At 42.3% G+C, this 24852-nt stretch overlaps 1 protein-coding gene across 1 annotated transcript in view; it reads left to right on the top strand.

Moving 5' to 3' along the window:
- Window positions 1–22315, top strand: part of LOC146982382 (transmembrane protease serine 9-like) — a 52137-nt gene extending 29822 nt beyond the window's left edge. The window contains exons 3-12 of the mRNA XM_085785518.1: window positions 11058–11229; window positions 11313–11581; window positions 14308–14447; window positions 14951–15136; window positions 18567–18636; window positions 19512–19532; window positions 19629–19785; window positions 19874–20142; window positions 20601–20740; window positions 21935–22315. Of these exons, the coding sequence (XP_085641644.1) occupies window positions 11058–11229; window positions 11313–11581; window positions 14308–14447; window positions 14951–15136; window positions 18567–18636; window positions 19512–19532; window positions 19629–19785; window positions 19874–20142; window positions 20601–20740; window positions 21935–22192 (1682 nt within the window). The 3' untranslated portion in view covers window positions 22193–22315. The remainder of the gene's footprint in view (window positions 1–11057; window positions 11230–11312; window positions 11582–14307; window positions 14448–14950; window positions 15137–18566; window positions 18637–19511; window positions 19533–19628; window positions 19786–19873; window positions 20143–20600; window positions 20741–21934) is intronic.
- Window positions 22316–24852: the final 2537 nt, after the last annotated feature.

Here is a 24852-nt window from a genome sequence, read left to right as displayed (position 1 = left end):
AACTGAAAATCTTCAGATTCCTTCTTTTAGACCTAAAATGATATGAAAATACACCCCCGAGTTGAATTCGCCTGGAATTGTCCTTTAACCCAGCGCTCCTGACATTTCATTGCATAATTCATAAATCTGTGCTGTGCGCTAAACTGTGTGGGGAAATAGATACGGTGACCAGACTGGTTAATTTTGTTCGGGAGAGTTCTAGTCTGCAACATCGCCTTCTCAGAACATTCCTGGAGGAAATGTCAGCGGAACATCAGGATCTCTTGCTGCATAACGATGTACGCTGGCTGAGTAAAGGCCGCGTGTTGGAAAGAGTGTGTGACCTGCGCGATGAGCTTGCGTCATTTCTATCCAGCTTGCAGAGCCAAAAAGCGCCGGAATTCCAGCTGTTTTTAAGTGACGACAAGTTGATGGCACGTGTGTTTTTTTTGTGCGACATTATGTCTCATTTGAATCAGCTTAATCTGCAGTTACAAGGCAGAAGTCACACTGTCGCAGACGTGTACGAGGCGGTTGATGCTTTCCAGTCAAAGCTGAAACTTTTGGAGAGGGACATTAAAGGGAGAAAATTACACTTCCTGCGACTGCGGGAGCATTGCGAGAAGACAAAAAAGAGAGAGGATGCTGCAATGAAGGATTTCGTGACCAGGCTGGCAGAAAACTTCAAAGAAAGATTTGAAAGCTCCCCTAAACTCTCAGGTGACATCCTTCTCTTCCTGAGACAGCCATTCTGCGTGTCCGCCGACGGCCAGTGGACTACAGAAGCCAAAAGACTGCTGCCTTCCATAGATGAGGCATCCCTTCAGATGGAGGTCTTGGAGATGGGAACGTCTGATTTGCTCAAAGTGCAACACCGAGATGTTGCAGTGAATGACTTTTGGCTCAATGTGGCTCCCCAGGCTCGATTTAAAAACACACGAGCTATTGCAATGCTCCTACTCACGATGGTTCCCTCCACATACATATGCGAGTCATCATTTTCGTCAATGAACTCCCTTAAAGGGATAGTTCACCCTAGAATGATATTTCGCTGGAAGAAGTTTCAGAGTCCTCCGTCCCTTCTCTGAGTTACAGGGGGTCTTAGCGTAGCAGTGCATTTCAAGGCAACGGTTGTAAAGGGACACCAGAGCTCTTCGTAAAAAAAAACACACAAAAAAACATCCAAATACCTCCATGATGCTCGTATGTAATGTCCGTCTTGTGCTGAAGCCCCAAATTGCGTAATTGTCCCGAAAAAAATTAAATAAGTCCACATTCCAAGCATGTTTGTAGCATTAGCTCTGTGTCTGTTGTCCGGTCTTCCGCTGCCAGCGCGCATGCGCAAGGTTCGCACTGAGACCGACTCGAGTCTGGTTGCGCATGCGCGCTGGCAGCGGAAGACCGGACAACAGACACAGAGCTAATGCTACAAACATGCTTGGAATGTGGACTTATTTAATTTTTTTCGGGACAATTACGCAATTTGGGGCTTCAGCACAAGACGGACATTACATACGAGCATCATGGAGGTATTTGGATGTTTTTTTGTGTGTGTTTTTTTACGAAGAGCTCTGGTGTCCCTTTACAACCGTTGCCTTGAAATGCACTGCTACGCTAAGACCCCCTGTTACTCAGAGAAGGGACGGAGGACTCTGAAACTTCTTCCAGCCCTTAGTCAACATGAGGGTGAGTAGATAATGAGCGAAATATCATTCTAGGGTGAACTATCCCTTTAAGACCCACAGAAACAGACTATCCAACACACATCTTGGAGAGTGCCTCAGGATTGCTACAACAGAATGCAGGCCCGACATCCGAGGGATTACTGCCTCCCGTCGCTCTCACTTCTCTCACTGAATGGTATGGAATATCTTTTTTTTTTTTTTTTTTTTCAAAATATTGTTCATAGATAGATGTGTTTTTATGACATGTGACATATGTTAAAAGCCAATCTGACAGACTCTCTCTGTCTGTGTGTGTGTCTGTTTGTTTGTGTGTCTCTGTGTTCATTCTCTGACAGGGAGCTGGTGAGTTGCAGGACTGGATATGGTTCCTCAGAGCTCTTTACTAATAAGACTAGGAACACAGGTTTGAAATGTGTGTTTTTGTGTTTGTGAGCTGTTTGGATATTTTACAGATGAGTTCATACTTGAGTCTGCACTAATGTTGATGATATGCAGAAATGTTTCATGTCAAATGTATCTTAAAGCAGATATCAGTGGAATGTTTTTGTTAATATAAGTCCTAAATAGTCCTATTTTCCGTCAGCAATCACTTACATGAAGTATTTCAGCCTAAACACGAGTCTCTCCGTCACTCTGCTCTGCTGTAACCCGAGGAGAAAATTTTCCTTGTGGGATACAAGTGTTATCCAATGAGGGGAGAGCACGGCATGAAGGGCTGTGTGTGCAGCCAAGGGATGCGCGTGAATGTGGTGACGTAGCACGAGGACCAATTGATGCCTGACAAGGGCGGGGGCTGCTAACTCATGGTGCGTTCAAGGAAACTCGTACTTTGTGTTTTTCCTTCCTGTGAAGTCATACCAGTTCGATCTGGTACGAGTTCACGGGTCGGAAGTTACGAGTGGCCGTTATAGGGAACTTTCACAGACAACAGGACGGTAAAAACACGAGCTACGGGTTACCTGGAACGCTACCAAGTCGTAGTTGTGACTTGAAGCTGTAACTTACGGTTTCAAAAGCCTGCCTTGAACACAGCATTAGCCGAAACGGCCGTGCCGCTGTTATCTGCTTTAACACTGTTATGCTCCTTTCCTGTTGTGTGCCACAACAATAATTGTTTTGAATATTTTTGAATATTTTGAATATCAAAATAAATTCCGCACACCTCTGTCTTCCTTTATGTTAGGCCTCTATTGTTGGTGGTTGTGTCAATGTAAGAACATGGTAACAATGGCTTTGGACTAATTATTTTTCAGGAGTAGATTTTTTTGTGAACTTGTGTGAGAATCACTGATCTAAATTATTACCTCTGCAATGCACTACTAATAATAGTAATTTAAAAAATGATAGCAGCAGCAGCAACAACAACATTATCTGTATATAAGTCAACTTTTATTGGCGCACTGGAAAAAAAACCCGGACCTGGCCCTTGGCTTGGAATATTTCACATACTTTGGCCCTTGGGGAAAACTAATTGGGGAACCCTGGTCTATGGAATATGAGTTTGGACCTGGCATCTCTCATTGGGCTTAGCATCTCCCCAGTCATCCTGCTCCATTCTTCTTCCTCATAGGTTATTCCCAAGTCTCTTTCCCACACAAGCTTAAACCCACTAATAAGATGATTATACATTTTACCCAAAAGGGGGGGCATTGTACTTAATAATATAAAATGTCAGTGGGTCATTGATAGAGCGTCATTAAATAAATACAGTTGGTGGTTTTCAGGGCGGGGCCAGGTTTGGTATTTAAATAAATAACAGGTACCGTCACTTTCGGTATCAACTCAGTCTGAAGACGTTTCCATCATGGAGGTGAAGCTGCTTTGTGCTGCCGTGCTGTTGGTGTTGGTGTCAACACTCACAGGTGAGCCCTGCCTGCTCCATATTACAGTTTTTCTCAATCGCTTTGGTGCTTTTCTCAGATCAGAATGAAAGTTCTCATAACTATTAGTTCAACCTCCACAATATTTAGTCATTTGTGCTCATCATAGTAGCAGTTTCCCCTTCCTCTGAACAAATTGCAAAAGCTTTTGGACATGTATCAGATGCTTTCATACAGTTCTCTGCTGTTTTATAACATTATCATTTGCTTATGTCAAAATGAACTATACTTATGAATGTTGAATAGTTCCCTATAAAACTAATAGTCCTCATTTCATTGCTTGAGTCATTACATAACAAATTGTTGAACTAGTTGTCAAAATCTGTCAAACTAATTTTAAATGTTGGGAGAAGCACTGTGAATTCAATTATTCAAATATTTCAGGGAGAACAGGTATGTACAGTACAATATGGTATTGGACAGTAATTCAGCACTAAACAATCTGCACTGCACTACTGTCATTGTGTCAGGCATTACTGTAAACTTACAGTGGGACAAGAACTTTTTACTTTTTACATTTAGACTTACAGCTTTAATTCAGTACAGATTTACTATATTGTAGTGTATTACAGCAACCTACTTACAGTAAAGAATTGCCATCTTTCCAGTACGGTACTGAACAGCATTTTAAAAGTGGGAAGCACTTTTACAGTAATATGGGTTGATGCAGTATATGCACTGTACAGTAATTTTACTCTGCATCACATAGGATTACAAGACAACCTCACAGAGCTGGAGGAGACTGAGCCCTTTTTACTCTGCAATAAGAAGAAGCCATTTGTGCAACGGTGATTGCAAACAATGACATAAGGTTGAGAGAGATACAAAGTGAGGATGACAATGTCTTTGGGAATATTGAATCTGTTTCAATCGTTACAATTTACAGAGTGATGTAGATGAAAACATGTGGCCAGACAGACAGGAACATCTGGATGTGCAAGAATGATTTACAGAACACAGTAATATTGTTTACAGTTACAGTTTAAGTCTGTTTTTTAGCAACACCAGAAGCAGCTGGTCAGACGACCTTAGGGTTCTGGTTGGGGTGTGGCGCACAAGGAGCTCGGAGAGGTACAGTGGGGCCAGACTATTAAGGGCTTTAAAAACAATTTTTTAAAATAAGTTTAAAATCAATGCGGAAACTGACCGGAAGCCCGTGAAGGGACGCTAGGACTGGCGTGATGTGGTCACATTCTTTCTTGCCAGTGAATAGGCGGGCGGCGGCGTTCTGGACAAGCTGCAGACGGTTAAGGGAGGACTGATCCAGACCAACATACAGTGAATTACAGTAATCTAGTCGAGTGGTTATGAAGGCATCGATCACCCTTTTGAAGTCTGCGGCAGAGAAATAAGACTTGGTCTTGGCTAAAAGACGTAGCTGGAAGAAGCTAGTTTTAACGACAGCACTGGTCTGTTTAGCTAGTTTAAATTGGCTGTCGAAGACCACCCCAAGGTTATTTACAGAGGATTGAATTTTAGGGTTCAAGGGACTCAGGAAATCTGCGGAGCTGTCCGGGGACGTGTTGCCTCCAAACAAGATAACCTCCGTCTTGGACTCATTGAGATTTAAAAAATTTGAGCTCATCCAAGACTTGATGTCACTCAGACAGTCGAGTAGCGGTTGCAGAACGTCCTTGCTTAAGGACCTAAGTGGACAAATAAATCTGGACGTCATCAGCGAAACAGTGAAAGGGGATCTTATGCTTACTGAAAACGTCCCCGAAGGGCAGCATATATAACAGAAAAAGAACAGGGCCCAAAACGGACCCTTGGGGGACACCGCGGGTCAGTGGGGCTGAGGGAGAGGAAAAGTGACCTGATTGCACTGAAAAAGTCTGATTGGTCAGATAAGACCTGAACCAGCCAAGGGCAGAGCCTGTAATACCCACGGACTGCTCGAGGCGGTGGAGCAGGATCGTGTGGTCAACTGTATCGAAGGCGGCTGACAAGTCTAAAAGTACCAGGATGACAGAATTACCTGAATCTACAGCTAAAATCAAATCGTTAAAAACTCTCAGCAGGGCAGTTTCAGTACTATGTCTAGGTTTGAAGCCAGACTGAAACTTTTCATAAATGTTGTGCTGGGTTAAAAAAGAGAGAAGTTGATCATATACTGCTCTCTCTAAGATCTTGGATAAGTAGGGGAGCTGAGATATGGGCCTAGTTGGAAAGGATGGAGGGATCAAGATTTTTCTTTTTGATTAGAGGTTTGACCACAGCATGCTTAAAGGCCACGGGGACACAGCCTGATCTGAGACTGGTGTTGATCAGCAGTCGGATACTGTCACCAACCGAATCAAAAACTTCCCTGAGAAGATTGGAAGAAGTGGTAGCAGAGGGAAGGCACTGGCACAAGGGATGGGACATCACAAGGGTTAATGAGGGAGTTAAGAACATTAAACAAAACCTGGGGCTTGTGGCTGTTGTTGGAGACTATGGCAGAGAAGTAGGCCGCTTTGGCAGTTTTGACCGCTCTCTGGTAGTCAAACAGGCAGCAATGGAGAATATGTCGGCAAGCAGTCTGTCTTTTTTCCATTTTCTTTCAGCGCGCCTACATGCGCGCCTGAGGGCACGGGTCTCTCCGTTTAACCATGGCCGACTAGATGGTTTGGTGCGCTTTAATCTGAGAGGAGCGACAGAGTCCAGGACAGCTGACAGCAGAGCGGGGATCGAGGTTCCAGTCACCGGTGAGAGCGGAGGCGATAGCTCCGGACAGATGGGGCGGATCCAACGCCAGGTTGAGAGCCGGGCAGGAGGAGCAGGTCCCGTGCGTATGCCGATCAGGAAGGAAGAAAAGGCAGCCAGATAAGCCTTGAGTCTGACAAGCACCCCGCTGCGTTTTCCCCGTCTTCTGGTGCGCTTTTTCTGGGGAAAGGGGCAGGGGAGGTGCTGGAGGTGCTGCCCGGAGGCGGGGCGTGGCCTCTGGCAGCGCTCGCTTATGTTTGTTGTAAATAGACGACTGTAGTATATTTTTCTTTTGCACGATGCTGTGAACAAATCAGAATTGCAAAGAGCATACAGTAGAAATGTGAAACATGCATAGGTATACAGCATCAGTTTATGCATACTTTAAGGCAGGGTTCCCCAATTAGTTTTCCCCAAGGGCCAAAGTATGTGAAATATTCCAAGCCAAGGGCCAGGTCCAGGTTTTTTTTCCAGTGCACCAATAAAAGTTGACTTATATACAGATAATGTTGTTGTTGCTGCTGCTGCTATCATTTTTTAAATTACTATTATTAGTAGTGCATTGCAGAGGTAATAATTTAGATCTGAGATTCTCACACAAGTTCACACAAAAATCTACTCCTGAAAAATAATTAGTCCAAAGCCATTGTTACCATGTTCTTACATTGACACAACCACCAACAATAGAGGCCTAACATAAAGGAAGACAATGAGAGGTGTGTGGAATTTATTTTGATATTCAAAATATTCAAAAATATTCAAAACAATTATTGTTGTGGCACACAACAGGAAAGGAGCATAACAGTGTTAAGATACATTTGACATGAAACATTTCTGCATATCATCAACATTAGTGCAGAGTCAAGTATGAACTCATCTGTAAAAAGTCCCAAACACAAACACAAAAACACACATTTCAAACCTGTGTTCCTAGTCTTATTAGTAAAGAGCTCTGAGGAACCATATCCAGTCCTGCAACTCACCAGCTCCCTGTCAGAGAATGAACACAGAGACACACAAACATACAGACACACACACAGACAGAGAGAGAGAGAGAGTCTGTCAGATTGGCTCTTTTAAAATATGTCACATGTCATAAAAACACATCTATCTATGAACAATATTTTGAAAAAAATTATAATAATAAAAAAAAAAAAGATATTCCATACCATTCAGTGAGAGAAGTGAGAGCGACGGGAGGCAGTAATCCCTCGGATGTCGGGCCTGCATTCTGTTGTAGCAATCCTGAGGCACTCTCCAAGATGTGCGTTGGATAGTCTGTTTCTGTGGGTCTTAAGGGAGTTCATTGACGAAAATGATGACTCGCATATGTATGTGGAGGGGAACTTCGTGAGTAGGAGCATTGCAATAGCTCACGTGTTTTTAAATCGAGCCTGGGGAGCCACATTGAGCCAAAAGTCACTCTCTGCAACATCTCGGTGTTGCACTTTGAGCAAATCAGACGTTCCCATCTCCAAGACCTCCATCTGAAGGGATGCCTCATCTATGGAAGGCAGCAGTCTTTTGGCTTCTGTAGTCCACTGGCCGTCGGCGGACACGCAGAATGGCTGTCTCAGGAAGAGAAGGATGTCACCTGAGAGTTTAGGGGAGCTTTCAAATCTTTCTTTGAAGTTTTCTGCCAGCCTGGTCACAAAATCCTTCATTGCAGCATCCTCTCTCTTTTTTGTCTTCTCGCAATGCTCCCGCAGTCGCAGGAAGTGTAATTTTCTCCCTTTAATGTCCCTCTCCAAAAGTTTCAGCTTTGACTGGAAAGCATCAACCGCCTCGTACACGTCTGCGACAGTGTGATTTCTGCCTTGTAACTGCAGATTAAGCTGATTAAAATGAGACATAATGTCGCACAAAAAAAACACACGTGCCATCAACTTGTCGTCACTTAAAAACAGCTGGAATTCCGGCGCTTTTTGGCTCTGCAAGCTGGATAGAAATGACGCAAGCTCATCGCGCAGGTCACACACTCTTTCCAACACGCGGCCTTTACTCAGCCAGCGTACATCGTTATGCAGCAAGAGATCCTGATGTTCCGCTGACATTTCCTCCAGGAATGTTCTGAGAAGGCGATGTTGCAGACTAGAACTCTCCCGAACAAAATTAACCAGTCTGGTCACCGTATCTATTTCCCCACACAGTTTAGCGCACAGCACAGATTTATGAATTATGCAATGAAATGTCAGGAGCGCTGGGTTAACGGTGGCAAGTCTTCTTACCAAGCCCTTGTGTGGTCCAACCATAGACGGAGCCCCATCGGTGACCACGGACACGATTTTACGCACATCCAACCCGTTCTTCTCGAGGAACTGCATCAGCTCATTAAAGATGATTTCCCCAGTTGTGCGCCCATAGAGGGAGTAAACTAAGGAGCTCTTCCCAGAAAGTTTTCCCATCACAGAACCTCACAAACACAGCTAATTGTTCCATATCGGTCCAGTCACAGGACGAATCTATTGCAAGTGATATGGCTTCTGCTGTCTTTAAATCAGTGAGTAGACTGTAAAAACACTCCTCTGCTAAAACTTCCACTCTTCTTGTTGCCGTATTAGCCGACAATGGCACCTGCTTTAATAGCTCCACAACAGTCTTCTTGTTTTTCTCATCGTGACTTAAAACCTCTCCAGCCATGTCTATTGCACACTTTTTAATCAAGTCAGCATCAGCAAAGGGCTTTTGAGCTTTAGCTAAGTTCCATGTAACTTGCAGGGATGCAGCTGTGGCGCTCTCCTGTGCAGATGTTGATTTGCTCATAGTTAACACAGAGTGCTTGTATGATGTTATCATGTGCAGTTTGTTATTGTTGTTTTCACGCGCTCTTAACTGCATCAAATGTACGGTGTGGGGTGAGGTCAAAATAACAGCGCAACAGGCGCTTTATGTGCGTGTGTGTGTGCGCGAGCACCTCGCCGAAAGATGAGTTTGCATTTCTGAATATTACTGCATTCGGTGCGGGCCAGATGTTCGGTGCGGGCCAGATGTTTAGCTCTCGCGGGCCGGATGTGGCCCACGGGCTGCCTATTGGGGATCCCTGATTTAAGGGCTTAATACAATTGCGGGTATTTGAACTCATTAATCCTCTTACAAGGTTTACATGACTACTTATTCCTCTTCATTGTCATTTGCTACATTGATGCCATTAACAAACACATTAAACGGTTTCCATATCTCTTCCTTTTCGTATGTCACTCTCTCCAAAGGAAAGGTTGTCAGCATCTGTTTCACTCAATACATAACACTTGGTCTGCTGATCTTCTTCCAAAACACATATCTATAATTATTCGTTCACTTTTGTTGTATTTATTTGGGTAAAGACTAAAGACAAAGAACGCAGGATTGGAATGTTTTTCGAAATCATTTCTTCTATTGCTCTTTTAACCTCCTCTTCCCAAAAAGATTTTATCTCACTGCATTGCCATTTTGTACATGTATCTGGGATATTCCTATTGTATTTATTCAATTTAACTGCCGTAATATAGATTCTCATCAGCCATTTATACTGCAACAGTCTAAATCTGGTGTTGACTGATTAATAAATTGTATTTTACAACAATTCACACGGTAATTTAGAGAAAAGAGCAGGAATTTAAAGAAAAGCAGCATGTTAATGAGCTGATCACATTATTTAATTTATAGACATAAATGTTTGAATTTCTTTGTATGTATGTATTACTTGGGTTATTGCAGACATCTGGTGAAAATGTAATGTCAACAGCTCGATTAGAAATATGTTTTGTGAGAAAAATGTTGATGCGTTCAATACTTATTTTCCCCGCTGTATTTGTAGACGTTTTTGGCCAGGTCACACTTGCGAAAGAGATCCTGATCTCAATGGGCTTTTATCTGGTTAAATAAAGGTTAAAAAAAAGTAGTACAGTATATACAGTATTTGTTTTGTATATTTTTTCTGTAACAGAAGCATAAAATTGTGCTTTTCTTACCTGAGAATTTACTCTGAATGTGAAATTATGTTTTTATACCAATAAAAACATATACCATATAGGCATCTTCTATAATACTGTGATTTCTATTGATCCATATTTATTTCTTGTGTCTCTTCCACAGGAATCGATGCTCAGTCTGACGGTGAGTTTGGCTCAGTTGTTTTTCCTCAGTTCAGTTTAATTTCTCAATTCAGGTTTGAATAATTAAAACATCAGGTGGAAAGTGACGCGGTGGCTCCGCAGAGGTTTGTTAAATCATTGTATTACACATCTTTTTTGTATGCTGCACTCTGATTGGTCGATCACTGTGTTATGGTTGGTTATTTCTGTATAACAGACTGTCATCACCGTTGCAGCTTCAGACTAATTGTGATGTTAGATGAATGACTTGTAGCTTATTACAGGGAGAGTGGAGGCTCTCTGCCTTCCACAGCACTAAACCAAACCTGCGATCAGATCAGTGTCACAGCTCGCATCCCTGTGGCACTGCCACTGTAACCTGTAATCTCTTGTTTATGACAGATACAAATAAACAAATACACGCATGGTAACATACTGTATATGATAATCCATCGATCCACTGATTGATTATCAAAGGCTTCATTGAAAACAAATGCACACGACTGGGAGGAGGCTTAGCAAACAGCAGAGAAGTGACCGGACTTGCAGATTTGCTAAATGATGTAATTTATGAATAGATAAAAGTCGTATTTTGATCAACATTATCTCTCAGTTTAATGATTTCACTTGTATGCCGTGTCCTGTAAGCGGGATAATGTAGAGTTATCCCTAAAAGATTTAATCAGTTCAATTCATGTTGAGATTTTTCAAAGATGAGCTGCAAACACACATGAACTTTGACCTTTTACCTTCAGTTTGTGGCACCGCGCCGCTCAACACAAGGATCGTAGGAGGTCAGGATGCTGCTGAGGGGGCGTGGCCATGGCAGGCCAGCATTAACACAGTCATGGGTGTATTTAAGTTCAGCTGTGGAGGCTCCCTCATCAACAACCAGTGGGTCATGACGGCCGCTCACTGTCTCCGCAGGTGAGCTCTGATACATCATACACCTCACCTGTCCAAACAGAGGAATAAAATGTAGTCACATGTTGTCTTGTTGTCGTTCTCAGTGCCAGCACTGTAGGTGTGATGGTTTACCTCGGACGTAACACACTATCAGGCCCAAATCCTAATGAGCAGCGCCGCACGGTGATCCAGATCATCAGACATCCAGAATACGACAGCAGCACGACCAATAACGACATCGCCCTGATGAAACTGTCCTCACCGGTTACATTCACCAACTACGTCAGACCTGTGTGTCTGGCAGCAGCTGACAGCGTCTACAAGGACGGGACCAACACCTGGGTCAGCGGCTGGGGAAAACTCCAGACTGGTGGTAAGTATCAAGATCAATATCAGTGAGTAGTGACTGACACATGGAGAAGCAGCAGCTGCAGTTCATCTCCTGACCACTAGAGTGAGACAGTCTCCACAGATTGCTATGTTTTCACACTACATTTCCCATGAGCCTCTGCGCACACAGTGAAATTCTTGGAGCGGCGCAAGATGGACGAAAGTGAAAACATTTGCCAAGAATGTTTTTATTCGTCAGGAATGAAAGTCGGAGGTTGGAAGACAATCAGATAAAATCGTAGTTCCGACCATAAACGTCGATTGGCGGCATTATTCCCATGAGTCCGCGCCTGCTCGCCCAGCATTTCCACCACTAATAATAATAACAAAATAACGATAGAGACAAAACAATATATTTATCGATAATGGACCCATTATTAAGTGGCAACGTAGATTCATCCACATTAATATAAGACTCTTTATAACCAAATACAAACTCCTCGTTGTCTGCCCTTTAACTTTACAGCAGAAATAAACATGTTTTAACAAAAACACCCTTGGTCTCTAAAATTTCCCTCATTACAAGTGTTTATTGTCTAAATTATATAAATAAGTGACAAGTTTGCCATGAGCCTTCATGCACCAAAGTCTCAGCTCCTCACAGGCTCCGCCCCTTTGCCCTGTTTTGCATCAGCCAGGAGTTTATCCAAGACGGCCACTGTTGAATGGCTCCAGAACAATTGCAGATATTGTGTTCATCTTTATTTACCTACTGTGAAAGTAACTGAACCAGACCTGAATGTCTAACGTCCAGACCTGACCTCAGTCGGATCCAGGTAATGTACAGTAGATCCCAGCTCTCTCTCTCAGAGCACAAGGTGGGAGAGGCGCATCGGCCTCTCAGTGTGCTTCTCAGCCGGTCAGTCTAACTGTGTTTTGTTTTGCTTTCATTAAGTTTTTGTACTTAATTCAAGTTCCCTACTTCATACTTTCATCTGACTACAAGAGCTTGTAGATTGTACTTCTCTGCTAATCAGAGGTGGGGACTTGGACTCGGGACTTGAGACTTGACTTGGACTCGAGTCCCGATTTTGATGACTAAGACTTGCTTGATCAAATCAAAAAAAGACTTAGACTCACTTGGGACTTGATGCCAAAGACTTGAGACTCTACTTGGACTTAACCCTCTTGACTTGAATTCAAGTGAAGTCACATGCAGCAAGCACAAATATTAAAATATTTAAAAAAGTGTCACATCAGCCAGAGACATTCCTATAGAACCCACTCCTTATCAGTCTTGGCTGTATAATTAATGCCAACACACTAAAGCCTACCACACACATAAAGATAATCGGGCTGATTTTGCCCCGATTTTCCCCCTTCCGACCAAAGACAAAAATCGCCCGATTATCTTAGGCTCTTAAGATTATCTTATGAGATTCTGGTTCTGGATTGTGGTGTTTTAAGATTTAAATTCTCCCGACAATCGGTTCCTAAAACGGTTGGCGAAGACAATCGTAAATATTAAACATGTTCAATATTTACGATTGTCGGCTCCGATAATCGTGACCGTTTGGATCAAAAGTCGGCTTGTGGGGAACCCGACAATCCTGAGTCACCGGCTCCGTGGAATGTGACATGAAATTTAATGTAACCAATAAAGAAGCAGCTGACTGCAGCACACGTAGCATAACAAACCAGTGTGGCTAACGGCTCCATGGCTACCAAAGACGGTTTAATAGAGTATCTTTGATGGCTACCATCAACAGAGTACGTCAGATCACGTTTGATCATGCAAGATTTCTGGCGTGTTACTGTACGTCAATTTTAAATAGCTTTATTGGCATGAGAAGGCAGTGCTTATATTGACAAAGCATATCACAATAGAATATTAATAAAAATAAACAGACTAAACAGACAACTTAACAATTGAGGCGTGGTCATGATCTGTACGTATCAGTAATTATAATCGATTTGTTTGGGACTCAAAACAAAAATCTTAGGACTTGGTTGGGACTCAAAAAAAAATCTTAGGACTTGGACTTGACTTGGGACTTGAGAGCAAAGACTTGAGACTCTACTCGAGGCTTGAGAGCAAAGACTTGAGACTCTACTTGGACTTGCAACATAGGGACTTTCTCCCACCTCTGCTGCTAATACATTGCGGTGCTCAACCTCTCTGGGATCAGCGGCCTGTCTGTAGCCTAGCTGTCAAGCTACCCCTGCTAGCAAGCAGGTGTCTTCTCCTGGGACCTCAGCACCAGTCTCTCCCTCCCTAGCAACCATAGCTTGCTACCTGCCGCTGCCAGCATGGCGCTCAAATACCCCTCTCTTGCTCTGTCTGGACGTCAGCGAATCACTCGGACTACTACTACGCCTCCGCTACATTCATAAGGCATCCCGATAAATTTCACTCGGTCTCTGCAAATGTTATTCCTATCCATTCTGTTCGCCGTGGTGGTGGCTGGCTGTCATATACCAACGTAACATTGTTTGAGTGTGTTACATTCTCACCCCCCCTTCAGTGTGACTGCTCCAACCCTACAGAACTCCCTCCCTATCGATATTCACAGTGCCCAACCCTGGACATCATCTCTTCACCATGGCCTTTCCACATCAGTCATAGTTCAGTCTGTCGCTCAGCCTTTCCTTTGTCTGTTTAGTGTTTCCTCTGCTATCTCCAGTGTATCCAGTGGAATTCTGGGGGTTAGTTCTTCTCAAACCTTCGGTTCATGTTCTGTTAACACAAGCATCTCTTCTCTCCATCAGAGAATCTTCCTTCTAATAAGCCGCTGCAGGAGGTGGAAATTCCTGTCGTTTCCAACAGTGCGTGCAACAAAGTCTATGGAATAATCACAGACAACATGATCTGTGCCGGCGTCTCCTCTGGAGGGAAGGGCCCCTGCAATGTGAGTTTGTCTGGAACCTTTTCACCTCTTTGTATCTTGTATCTTTGTTAATATGGACCAGATATTGTGTCTGTGTCTATAAAGATTTGATTGATTGATTGAATGATATCTACATTATTCTATTATATTATTATTAATAATAATAACCTAACAATAACCAATTCTGAAGTGCTTTGATAGGCAAGCCAAATGTCACAAGGACACAAGCACTCAGACAAAAACAATGAAAGCAATGAAAGGATGACATGGACACAATAAAATAAAGATAGATGAAAGATTTTTTTTTAAAGATAGTATCAGGAGTATGTCAATAAAAAATATTGAAGTCACTGACAGATATTGCCTGTCTCCCATATTGTAAAATTACCACAACAGGCTGTTTCCTGCATCCTGCAGCCCTACTAAAACACACATGCCCGAAATACGGTGGTTTTGACAGCTTTTACTGAAGTTTTAATTCTGAGTTTGTCTTCCCCTATAACCGTCGTGTTAATCCTGTGCAGGGTGACTCTGGCGGCCCCATGGTGACTAAAAGTGGGTCCAAGTGGGTCCAGGGTGGAGTGGTGAGTTTTGGATGCTCAAGAGGCTGTGCTTTGCCCAATATTCCATCAGGCTTCGCCCGAGTGTCCCAGTATGAGTATTGGATCAACAGCAAGATCACCACCAACCAGCCGGGCTTCATCACCTTCGCACCCTCCTCACCCTCCTCACCTTCCCCACCTTCCCCACCCTCCTCACCCTCCTCAACCTCCCCACCCTCCCCACCCTCCTCACCCTCCCCACCCTCCTCAACCTCCTCAACCTCCCCACCCTCCCCACCCTCCTCAACCTCCTCACCCTCCCCACCCTCCTCAACCTCCCCACCCTCCTCAACCTCCTCAACCTCCTCAACCTCCCCACCCTCCTCACCCTCCCCACCCTCCCCACCCTCCTCAACCTCCTCAACCTCCTCACCCTCCTCACCCTCCCCACCCTCCTCAACCTCCTCACCCTCCCCACCCTCCTCAACCTCCTCACCCTCCCCACCCTCCCCACCCTCCTCAACCTCCTCACCCTCCCCACCCTCCCCACCCTCCTCAACCTCCTCACCCTCCCCACCCTCCTGACCTTCCTCACCGTCCGCAGCTTCCTCCAGTGTCGGTCCAGCCACCGGAGTCATCCTCACTGTTCTGCTCTCTGTCTACGTCCTCTCATAGGAGGTTTAATGATGAGTCAGTCAGGTCGGATAAATGCTCCTGAATGAAGACAAATCAAAGCCCAAACAACAACAAATTTATACTCTTATATATTTGATGATCATATATTAGCTGAATACCTTGAGGTTCATTTTTCCTGAAACTAAATAAAATCAGTAATCATATTTTCACTTGTTTCTTCTTTACTTTCCTGTGTCTTTTGGTGAGTTGGTGAGAGTGAGTTTGTATTTTATGATAGAAATAAGGTCCAGATTGTAAAAAACGGTAATTATCCATTAATCACCTGTCTCTCCCACAGAGAGCACAGGTCTCTCTGGCAGATGCCGTTTATCTTGGAGAACCTTCACAATATTGTAGAGGCAGTTCTTGTCCTTGACGGAAAGACCTTCGAACCAACAAATAAAAGAAAATGTTAAGATGCTCTCAATAAAGGACTGATAAAACACACACAAGATCTCCTTAACAAGTGGATTCTCTGTTGGCCCCATTTTTGTTTTTTTCTGCTGTTATAAAACACACGGTGCTACAGCTGAGCAGCATTAGCAGCTATAGTTGATCTCACAATGTTGAACTTGTACTATTTTCGTTGTGGGTTCTCAATAACCACACTGTTACTTGAAAGAGAAGGTATTTTATTGAACTTGTCTCTCCATCATTTGTAGACAGGAAAAACAAACATGTCTGACCTCAGTGGTTCAACTACTACACCGAATGCCCCCTGCTGTCTGAGAATAAGCAGCATTCACATGAAGCACTTGTGACCGGGGTACTGGGTAATCAGGGCCAGCTGTATTTAGTTCCCAGCTCACATAATAATAATAATACATTTAATTTAGAGGCGCCTTTCATGACACTCAAGGTCACCTTACAGAGTATAAAATCATAAGCATCATTAAAAAGTGGTATGCTAGTTTGAACAGGTGAGCTTTGAGTTGTGACTTGAAGGTTGTGATGGTGTCCTACTGTTTTATATGTGGGGAGAGGGAGTTCCAAAGCCTGGGTGCTGAACAGCTGAATGATCGGGCACCCATTGTACTGAGGCGTGATGTAGGGATAGATAGTAGTCCAGCAGAGGTTGAGCGGAGGGAGCGGGGGGGGAGTGTATTCTTGAAGGAGGTCATAGAGGTAAGTGGGGGCAAGGTTGTGGAGAGCTTTGTAGGTGAAGAGAAGGACTTTGTATTCACCTTATTTTCCACCGGAACCAGGGGGGCGCCATCTTACATAATTTTGTCATCTAACTTCCGGTGAAGACAGGAAGTGCCGTTGTTGTGAATCGTCAACCGCTACTCAGCAGTTTGATCAGTAACGTGGGGAGGAGAAAACAGTAAATTCTGTTGTGTTTTAAACATTGATGATATTTTTTTCTAATTTCCTCATTTCTGACCAAAGTCCAGTGGCGCTGGACCACGCTATTCCTGGCTACACAGCGAGAAACTCCTGGCTAAGTTGATGAAATAACAACCAGAAAGTGGTTCTGCTGTGTACTGTAACACTGTTAATTAAATAAAAAACAAATTTTAATGTACACTGATCGGTTCATTGTAAAAATGTTTATTTATTTATGTAAATGTGGTGTTATCTATACGTAGCCTGAGGCAGCGCTGCTCTTCTGTGAGCTTCTGGTAGCATGAATGTAGCCTACTAGCTCCCGGTTGCTGCTCCCTCTTTCTCATAAAACAAACGTCGGAGCAAATTTCCTAACAGGCGATATCTGGATAAACTGACCACAGACTGGGGATTTAACGGTGACTTTCTCGCATGAAAAAATATTAAAACTTTTAGCAGCTTTACTGCTATCACTGTCGGTTGCTGCTGAACGGCGATAGCGATGCTAATTTGTTAGCCCGGAAGTCGAATGACAAAACCCGGAAGTAGAAGTGGGTGGGGTGGAATAAGGTGAATTGGATGCGGTATTGTACCGGGAGCCAGTGAAGTTGGATGAGAACAGGGGTGATGTGGTTAGATGATTTGGTGCGGGTGATGATCCGGGCGGCCGAGTTCTGAATGATCTGCAGTCTGTTGATGAGTTTGGTGGGAGTCCGGTGAGGAGGGCATTGCAGAAGTCGATGCGTGATGTGACAAATGAGTGAACCAGCGTTGCCAGCTGGGAAATGTAGGATTATTGTACCAGAGGCTTCACTTTTCCAAAACTCCTCGTTGTCCCTTTAATATTTATCGCTTCTGTCACATTTTCGCATTAACACTGGTATGAATGGTTTTGATGCAAAATATTTGCCGCTGAATTTTGATATGTACATACATTCACACTGGCAAGTATGTCAAACAGTATGTCATCCAGGTACTGTAAACATTTTTGGTCATAACTAATTATATTATATTATATTATATTATATTATATTATATTATATTATATTATATTATAGCAGCCGTTCTTGTTTCCTTAGCTCAGGTTTCGTTTTCTTAGGTTGTTGAGGGAGGAATTGAAACTCATAGCTTTTTCTCTGAGTTTCATTTCACATGAAGAATTACCTTCTGCTCATCGACACGATGCCACCATAAACATTAAACATTGATATATAGTCACACATTCATTTACTCACTGATAAGCTGGAACAAAGATGTTGCAACCTGAAAGACGCTGATAGAATCATTTCCTATGCACAATGTACAATAAATTGTATAAATGACGTTGAGCTAAAATTTGACTTTAATGTTGCAAAGTTGGAGTTGGATTTTCCTATGCTGATACTAATCATGGTGTTATTTATATAGACACAGTTATGAGAGTTTCAGTCTGGATTAAAGAACTCATAAAATATTTTATCAGATTCAGCATATAGTCGTTTACGGGATGTCAGTGGATCATTGATAGAGTGTTAGAGTTGGTGGTTTGTGGGTGGGGCCAGGTGAATATATATGTACAGGTATTTAGTCACCTCTTCCTCCATCAACATCGACTCAGTCTGGAGACGTTTCCATCATGGAGGTGAAGCTGCTTTGTGCTGCCGTGCTGTTGGTGTCGACACTCACAGGTGAGCGCTGCCTGCTCCATATTATAAATAGATATTGTAAAAAAATATATATATATATTAATATTAAATTGACCTGGTTTCAGCAGAGCATCAGTGTTGATCAGCTGATTTGGCTTTATAGTGACGACAGAAGAAAAATATCTTAACTGAAGAGATTTAATAACGTCAGATAATTAATGATTTTATCCCCACTGTGTTGTTTGTGTATTTATCAATAGAGTCAACTCACTTTCTACACTAAATCAACATAAAACATTAAATTAACACTAAATTCACTTTAAATTGTGACTTTGTTCCTGTTAAACTATGCCTTTATTTCAGATTTCAGATATTTCAGATTTTATTTCCAAAGTTATTACACACACAAGGATTTTGACGGGTAAATAATTAGAAGTACAAAAAATGAGCAACTAAATATTTATTTTAAAAAATAAAGACAGATATAATGAAGAAAAAATATGTACACAATATTATATGTACACTGATTCCCTGTTCAGCAGGAATTATGTTAGATTATCACTTTTTCATGGACAAAGGTTTCATGTGATTAGACATTGGAGAAGAACAGGAAGTGGTCGTAAAGTTCTTGGGCGTATTATCTAATATTACAACATGAAGGTCATAAACTATGCAAACTTAATCCTCTGCAGAGCAGTTATATTTAATTTAGTTACAGTATATATAAATATAAATAAAAAAGAAAGAAAATCAATATAGGATTTAGAATTTTTTTTCCCCACACATTGTGCTTTTCTTATCTGACAAATTAACTCTGAATGTGAAATGAAGTTTTTATTATACCAATAAAAACACAACATAAACATAATACTGTGATTTCTATTGATTTATGTGTTTTTCTTGTGTCTCTTCCACAGGAATCAACGCTCAGTTAAATGGTGAGTTTGGCTCAGTTGTTTAATTCAATCATTATAAAACCACAGTTTTCACAGATAAGCTGCAAACACACATGAACTTTGACCTTTTACCTTCAGTTTGTGGCGTCGCGCCGCTCAACACAAAGATCGTAGGAGGTCAGGATGCTGCTCAGGGGGCGTGGCCATGGCAGGTCAGTGTAGAAAGCGTATATATCTGTGGAGGCTCCCTCATCAACAACCAGTGGGTCCTGACGGCCGCTCAGTGTTTCCGCGGGTGAGCTCTGACACATCAATCAAACACCTCACCTGTCCAAACAGAGGAATTAAAATGTAGTCATATGTTGTCTCGTTGTTTTTCTCAGCACCAGCACTGTAGGTGTGACGGTTTACCTCGGGCGTCACACACAATCAGGGTCAAATCCTAATGAGCAGCGCCGCACAGTGAGCCTGATCATCAGACATCCAGGATACAGCAGCAACAGCCTCAATAACGACATTGCCCTGGTGAAACTGTCCTCACCGGTTACATTCACCAACTACATCAGACCTGTGTGTCTGGCAGCAGCTGACAGCGTCTTCAAGGACGGGAAGAAGGTCTGGGTCACCGGCTGGGGAGACCTGCGGACTCACTGTTAGTATCAATATCTAAATCAATATCAATGGGTAGTGACTCCCTTTAATCCCAATAGTTTATCCATCCATTTTGCATGTTAATTATTTGTTACTTTATTTTGCTACTGTACTGCTCTAATGTTTTCTGTTATCTGTGCTGTTGTTTTCTATTGTTGTTCTTTTCTCTGTAAGGCGACCTTCGGTGCTTTGAAAGGCACCAACAAATAAAATGTATTATTGTTATTATTACAAGCCAGCATGCACCCAGGTCTCAGCTCCTCATAGGCCTGTTTGCCCTGTTTTAGAGCAGCTTTGAGTTAGGAGTCAGGGCACTTCCAAGATGGCGATCAGTAGATCCAAGCTCTCTCCTTCGATAAAATGGGTCACATCACCCCATAATGTGAGATGTTAGGACTTGATTCTTCTCAAACATTCAGTTAATGTTCTGTTCACACTAACATCTCTTCTCTTCCTCAGTGCCTCTTCCTCCTAACAAGCCGCTGCAGGAGGTACAACTTCCCATTGTCTCCAACAGTAAGTGCAGGAAATTCTACGGATCAGGAGTCACGGACAAAATGATCTGTGCTGGCGCATCAGGAGGGAAAGACATCTGCAATGTGAGTTTGACTGGAAGCTTTTCTCTTGTTTTTTATGACACCATAATAATAAGAATAATGAATTATTATGTGCTTCAACGGACAAATCGAAGTCCATAAGAAGGACACACGCACTCACACAAAGACAATAAAAGCAATAAAGGGATGATATGGAGACAATAAAAAGATAATAAAGAAAGACAGCATCATGAGAGTGTGACGCTACCTCGTCTCTTCAGGCTGGTCGTTCCAAAGTTGAGGTGTGGTCACCTTCACATTAAGGTCTCAACTGGGGAACAACCAGACACATCCTGATCCAGGATCCAAGGCTGTGTACTGGCTCATATGGGATTAATATTTCTGTACTGAGTGACAATGAAAATGCAAAACATTATTGTACCAATTGAAATCATGTATATCAAATCATATCAAGTATATCATATATTGGGTATTGTGTAACATAACCACACGTCTTGAACACTTAGCTTCACATTCTGTTGGCAGTTTACCATTATAAAAGGAATCTGATTGGTTTATTGAAAGTGACGCCCAAAATATGGTGGCCCTGAAGGCTCAACCCACTGCAACTTTAGAAAGTACCCGTCGAAAGGTGAATGCTAAGCTAACAGTACATTCATAATTAGTAGTGAAGACGGCTACCTGTCAGTGTTGTAAAGTGAGTTTGTTTGGTTTATTATAATAAATAATGATTATTGCATGGTTGAGACAGTATTGTAGAAAAACAGAGTAGTTGTGCGCACATCCAGTGCCTATTTTAGGCCAAGTGCCAGATAGTCATATAGGATCATTGAAAAAGAAAAAAGTGAATATCCGCACACTGGATTAAGGCTCCCATTTATTGGATAATTGCAAGGTTTCGACCAAACGTGGTCTTCCTCAGGCACAGACCACATTTGGTCGAAGAGAGAGAGCCTGTATCTACTGATCTACTGATCGCCATCTTGGAAGTGCCCAACGTTTCGACAAAACGTGGTCTTCCTCAAGACCACGTTTGGTCGAAACCTTGCAATTATCCAATAAATGGGAGCCTTAATCCAGTGTGTGGATATTCCCTTTGAGACAGTATTGTAAACATGTACTGTTAGCTTAGTATTAGTCTATTAGTAAAATAGCAGGAATCCAATGGTATCACTACATTTACTCAAGTTATAAATCTGAGTTTGTCTTTCTAACTGTTGTGTTGATCCTGTGCAGGGTGACTCTGGCGGCCCCATGATGACGACAAATGGCTCCAGGTGGATCCAGGGTGGAGTGACGATTTTTGGAAACGCAGAAGGCTGTGCTATGCCCAAATCTCCATCAGGCTTCACTAGAGTGTCAGAGTATGAGTATTGGATCAAGAGCCAGATCACCACCAACCAGCCGGGCTTCATCACAGCAGCCTCCTCCAGTGTCGGTCCAGCCACCGGAGTCTTCCTCACTGTTCTGCTCTCTCTCTACGTCCTCTCATAGGAGGTTTAATGATGAGTCAGCCAGGTCGGATAAATGTTCCTGAATAAAGTCAAATAACAACAACAAAGTTTATATTCTCGTATATTTGATAGGCTGAATACCTTGTCCTGAAACCAAATAAAATCTATACACATATTTTCATTTGTTTCTTCTTTACTTTCGGGTGTCTTTTGATTCTCTCTGCAAAATACACAGGTGGTTTGTATTTCCCTTCTTGCCTCTTGTCCATGTTCTTCCTCTTCGGGCTTTTACTGAGAAAGGTTCACTAACTTAAAAAACTTATTGATGTACTCATGGATCTTTTTTGGTTCATCCTGGATTGTGGCTCTAATACTCACTAATCTTTGGTCCGATTCTTTTGCCAACTAAATATAGAAATAAGCAAACATGAAATAGGAACAATCTTGAAAAAAAAAACAAGTGCAATGTGCAACATTACAGTTTAAGGATCCAGGGAACTGTCCAGTTATTTTCATAACATTATGAATATCTTCTTGAAATGTTAGAATTTTATTTTTGATGTAAAAAGCCTCAACTTCAGTGTAACTCTCTTTATTGCAAGCTTTTTATTGAGCAATGTCCTCCTTCCCCCAAAAAATGGGTTAAAAGTTCAATGATTAACATAATGCATTGTGTTTTATATTATTATTATTTCAATCCTGTTTCTCAGTAATTTTATCCGAATGTCATGTTTATATTAATCAGTTATTACTTCTTCATAAACAAGGGTTGTTCTTGTTTGAAATGTTATTCCTCTTCAGGCTTCTGCTGTACAGGGTGTTCACCAAGCAACTCAGACCATCCTCCTGATGTGCTCATTAGTGTGGCCATGGCAGGCCAGTGTAGAAAGCTCATTTATCTGTGGAGGCTCCTTCATTAACAACCAGTGGGTTTTGATGGCTACTCAGTGTTTAGCCAGGTGAGCTGACACAGCATACACCTAAACTGTCCAAACAGAGGAATTAAAAAGTTGTCACATGTTGTCTTGATGGTTTACCTCGGAGGCCACACATAATCAGGTCTGAATCCTGATGAGTAGTGCTGCACAGTGACCCATAATCAACCATACAACAGCAGAAGCAGCAGCTGCAGTTATTCTCCTGGCCACTAGAGTGAGTCAGTCTCCATAGATTAGATTGCCATGTTACAATGTCCTTTAACTTATTCGCCCCTTTGCCCTGTTTTGGATCAGCCAACACACTTTCATGCTTCCCATATTCTCTGTTATAAACTGTTTTCTTGTCTGTAACAACATCTATTGCACGTCTGTCCGTCCTGGGTGAGGGATCCCTCCTCTGTTGCTCACCGTGAGGTTTCTCCGATTTTTCCCTGTTAAAAGGGTTTTCCATGGAGTTTTTCCTCAGTTGATGTGAGGGTCTAAGGGCAGAGGATGTTGTTATGATGCCATGTAAAGCCCTTTGAGACAAACTGTTTGTAAAAACGGGCTATACAAATAAAATTGCCTTGCCTTGCCAGGAGTTTGAGTGACGGAGTCGGGCACTTCCAAGATAGCAAGTGTGGACTTCAAAATAATTCACTACCAATCAGTCACCTTCTCGGCCTCCTCCAGTGTCAGTCCAGCCACCGGAGTCATCCTCACTGTTCTCCTCTCTCTCTACGTCCTCTGATGAGTGAATGATGAGTCAGTCAGGTCGGATAAATCCTCCTGAATAAAGTCAAATAACAACAACAAAGTTTATGTTCTCGTGTATTTGATAGACTGAATACCTTGAGGTTCATTTGTCCTGAAACCAAATAAAATCTTTATTCATCTATTCATTTGTTTCTTCTTTACTTGCCAGTGTCTTTTGATTCTCTCTGTTCAACATACAGTTGGTTTGTATTTCCCTTCTTGCCTCTTGTCCATGTTCTTCTTCTTCAGACTTTTGCTGAGAAAGGTGTTTACTAAGCTATTCCTCACTTGGGGCCATCTTCTTAATCTACTCTTTTTTTTTTTTTTTTGGTCCATTCTGGATTGTGGCTCTAACGCTCACTAATCATTGCCCCCCTTCTTTCACCAACTAAATATAAAAAAGTATACGGATTCCAGGAACTATCCAATTTTATAACTTTAATTATGACTATCTTCTTGAAATATTAGATTTATGTTTTTGATGTAGGGTAGGGTAAACTCTATTTATTGCAATCTTTTTATTGAGCTTAGTATAAAGAAGGAACAAAGTTTTCCTTCCCAAAATGGTAACGTTCAATGATTAAAATAATGTATTGTGTTTTATTTGATTAATGTTTCTCAGTAATTTTGTCAGAATGCCATGTTTCACTGTTATCACTTCTTCATAAAAACAGGGTTTGTTTTTGTTTTAAATGTTCTTCCTCTTCGGTCAGATCATCAGACATCCAGTATACAACAGCAACAGCCTCAATAACGACATTGCTCTAGTGAAACTGTCCTCACCAGCAGCTGCAGTTATTCTCCTGGCCACTAGAGTGAGTCAGTCTCCATAGATTGCCATGTTACAATGTCCTTTGACTTAGGTTTGCCCCTTTGCCCTGTTTTGGATCAGCCAAGATCCAAGATGGCAACTGTGGAGCGACTTCAAAATAATTCACTACCAATCAGTCACCATCACCATCACTGTTCTCCTCTCTCTCTACAGCCTCTCATCGGGGGTTTTCAGTAATGAGGAGTCAGTCAGGTT

This window comes from Trachurus japonicus, chromosome 8 (assembly GCF_045865225.1).
Source record: "Trachurus japonicus isolate A0001 chromosome 8, Traja_1.0".
NCBI classification, from domain to species: domain Eukaryota; kingdom Metazoa; phylum Chordata; class Actinopteri; order Carangiformes; family Carangidae; genus Trachurus; species Trachurus japonicus.
The sequence above is the reverse complement of the archived record's forward strand: the minus strand, read 5'-3'. Positions and strand labels throughout refer to the sequence as shown.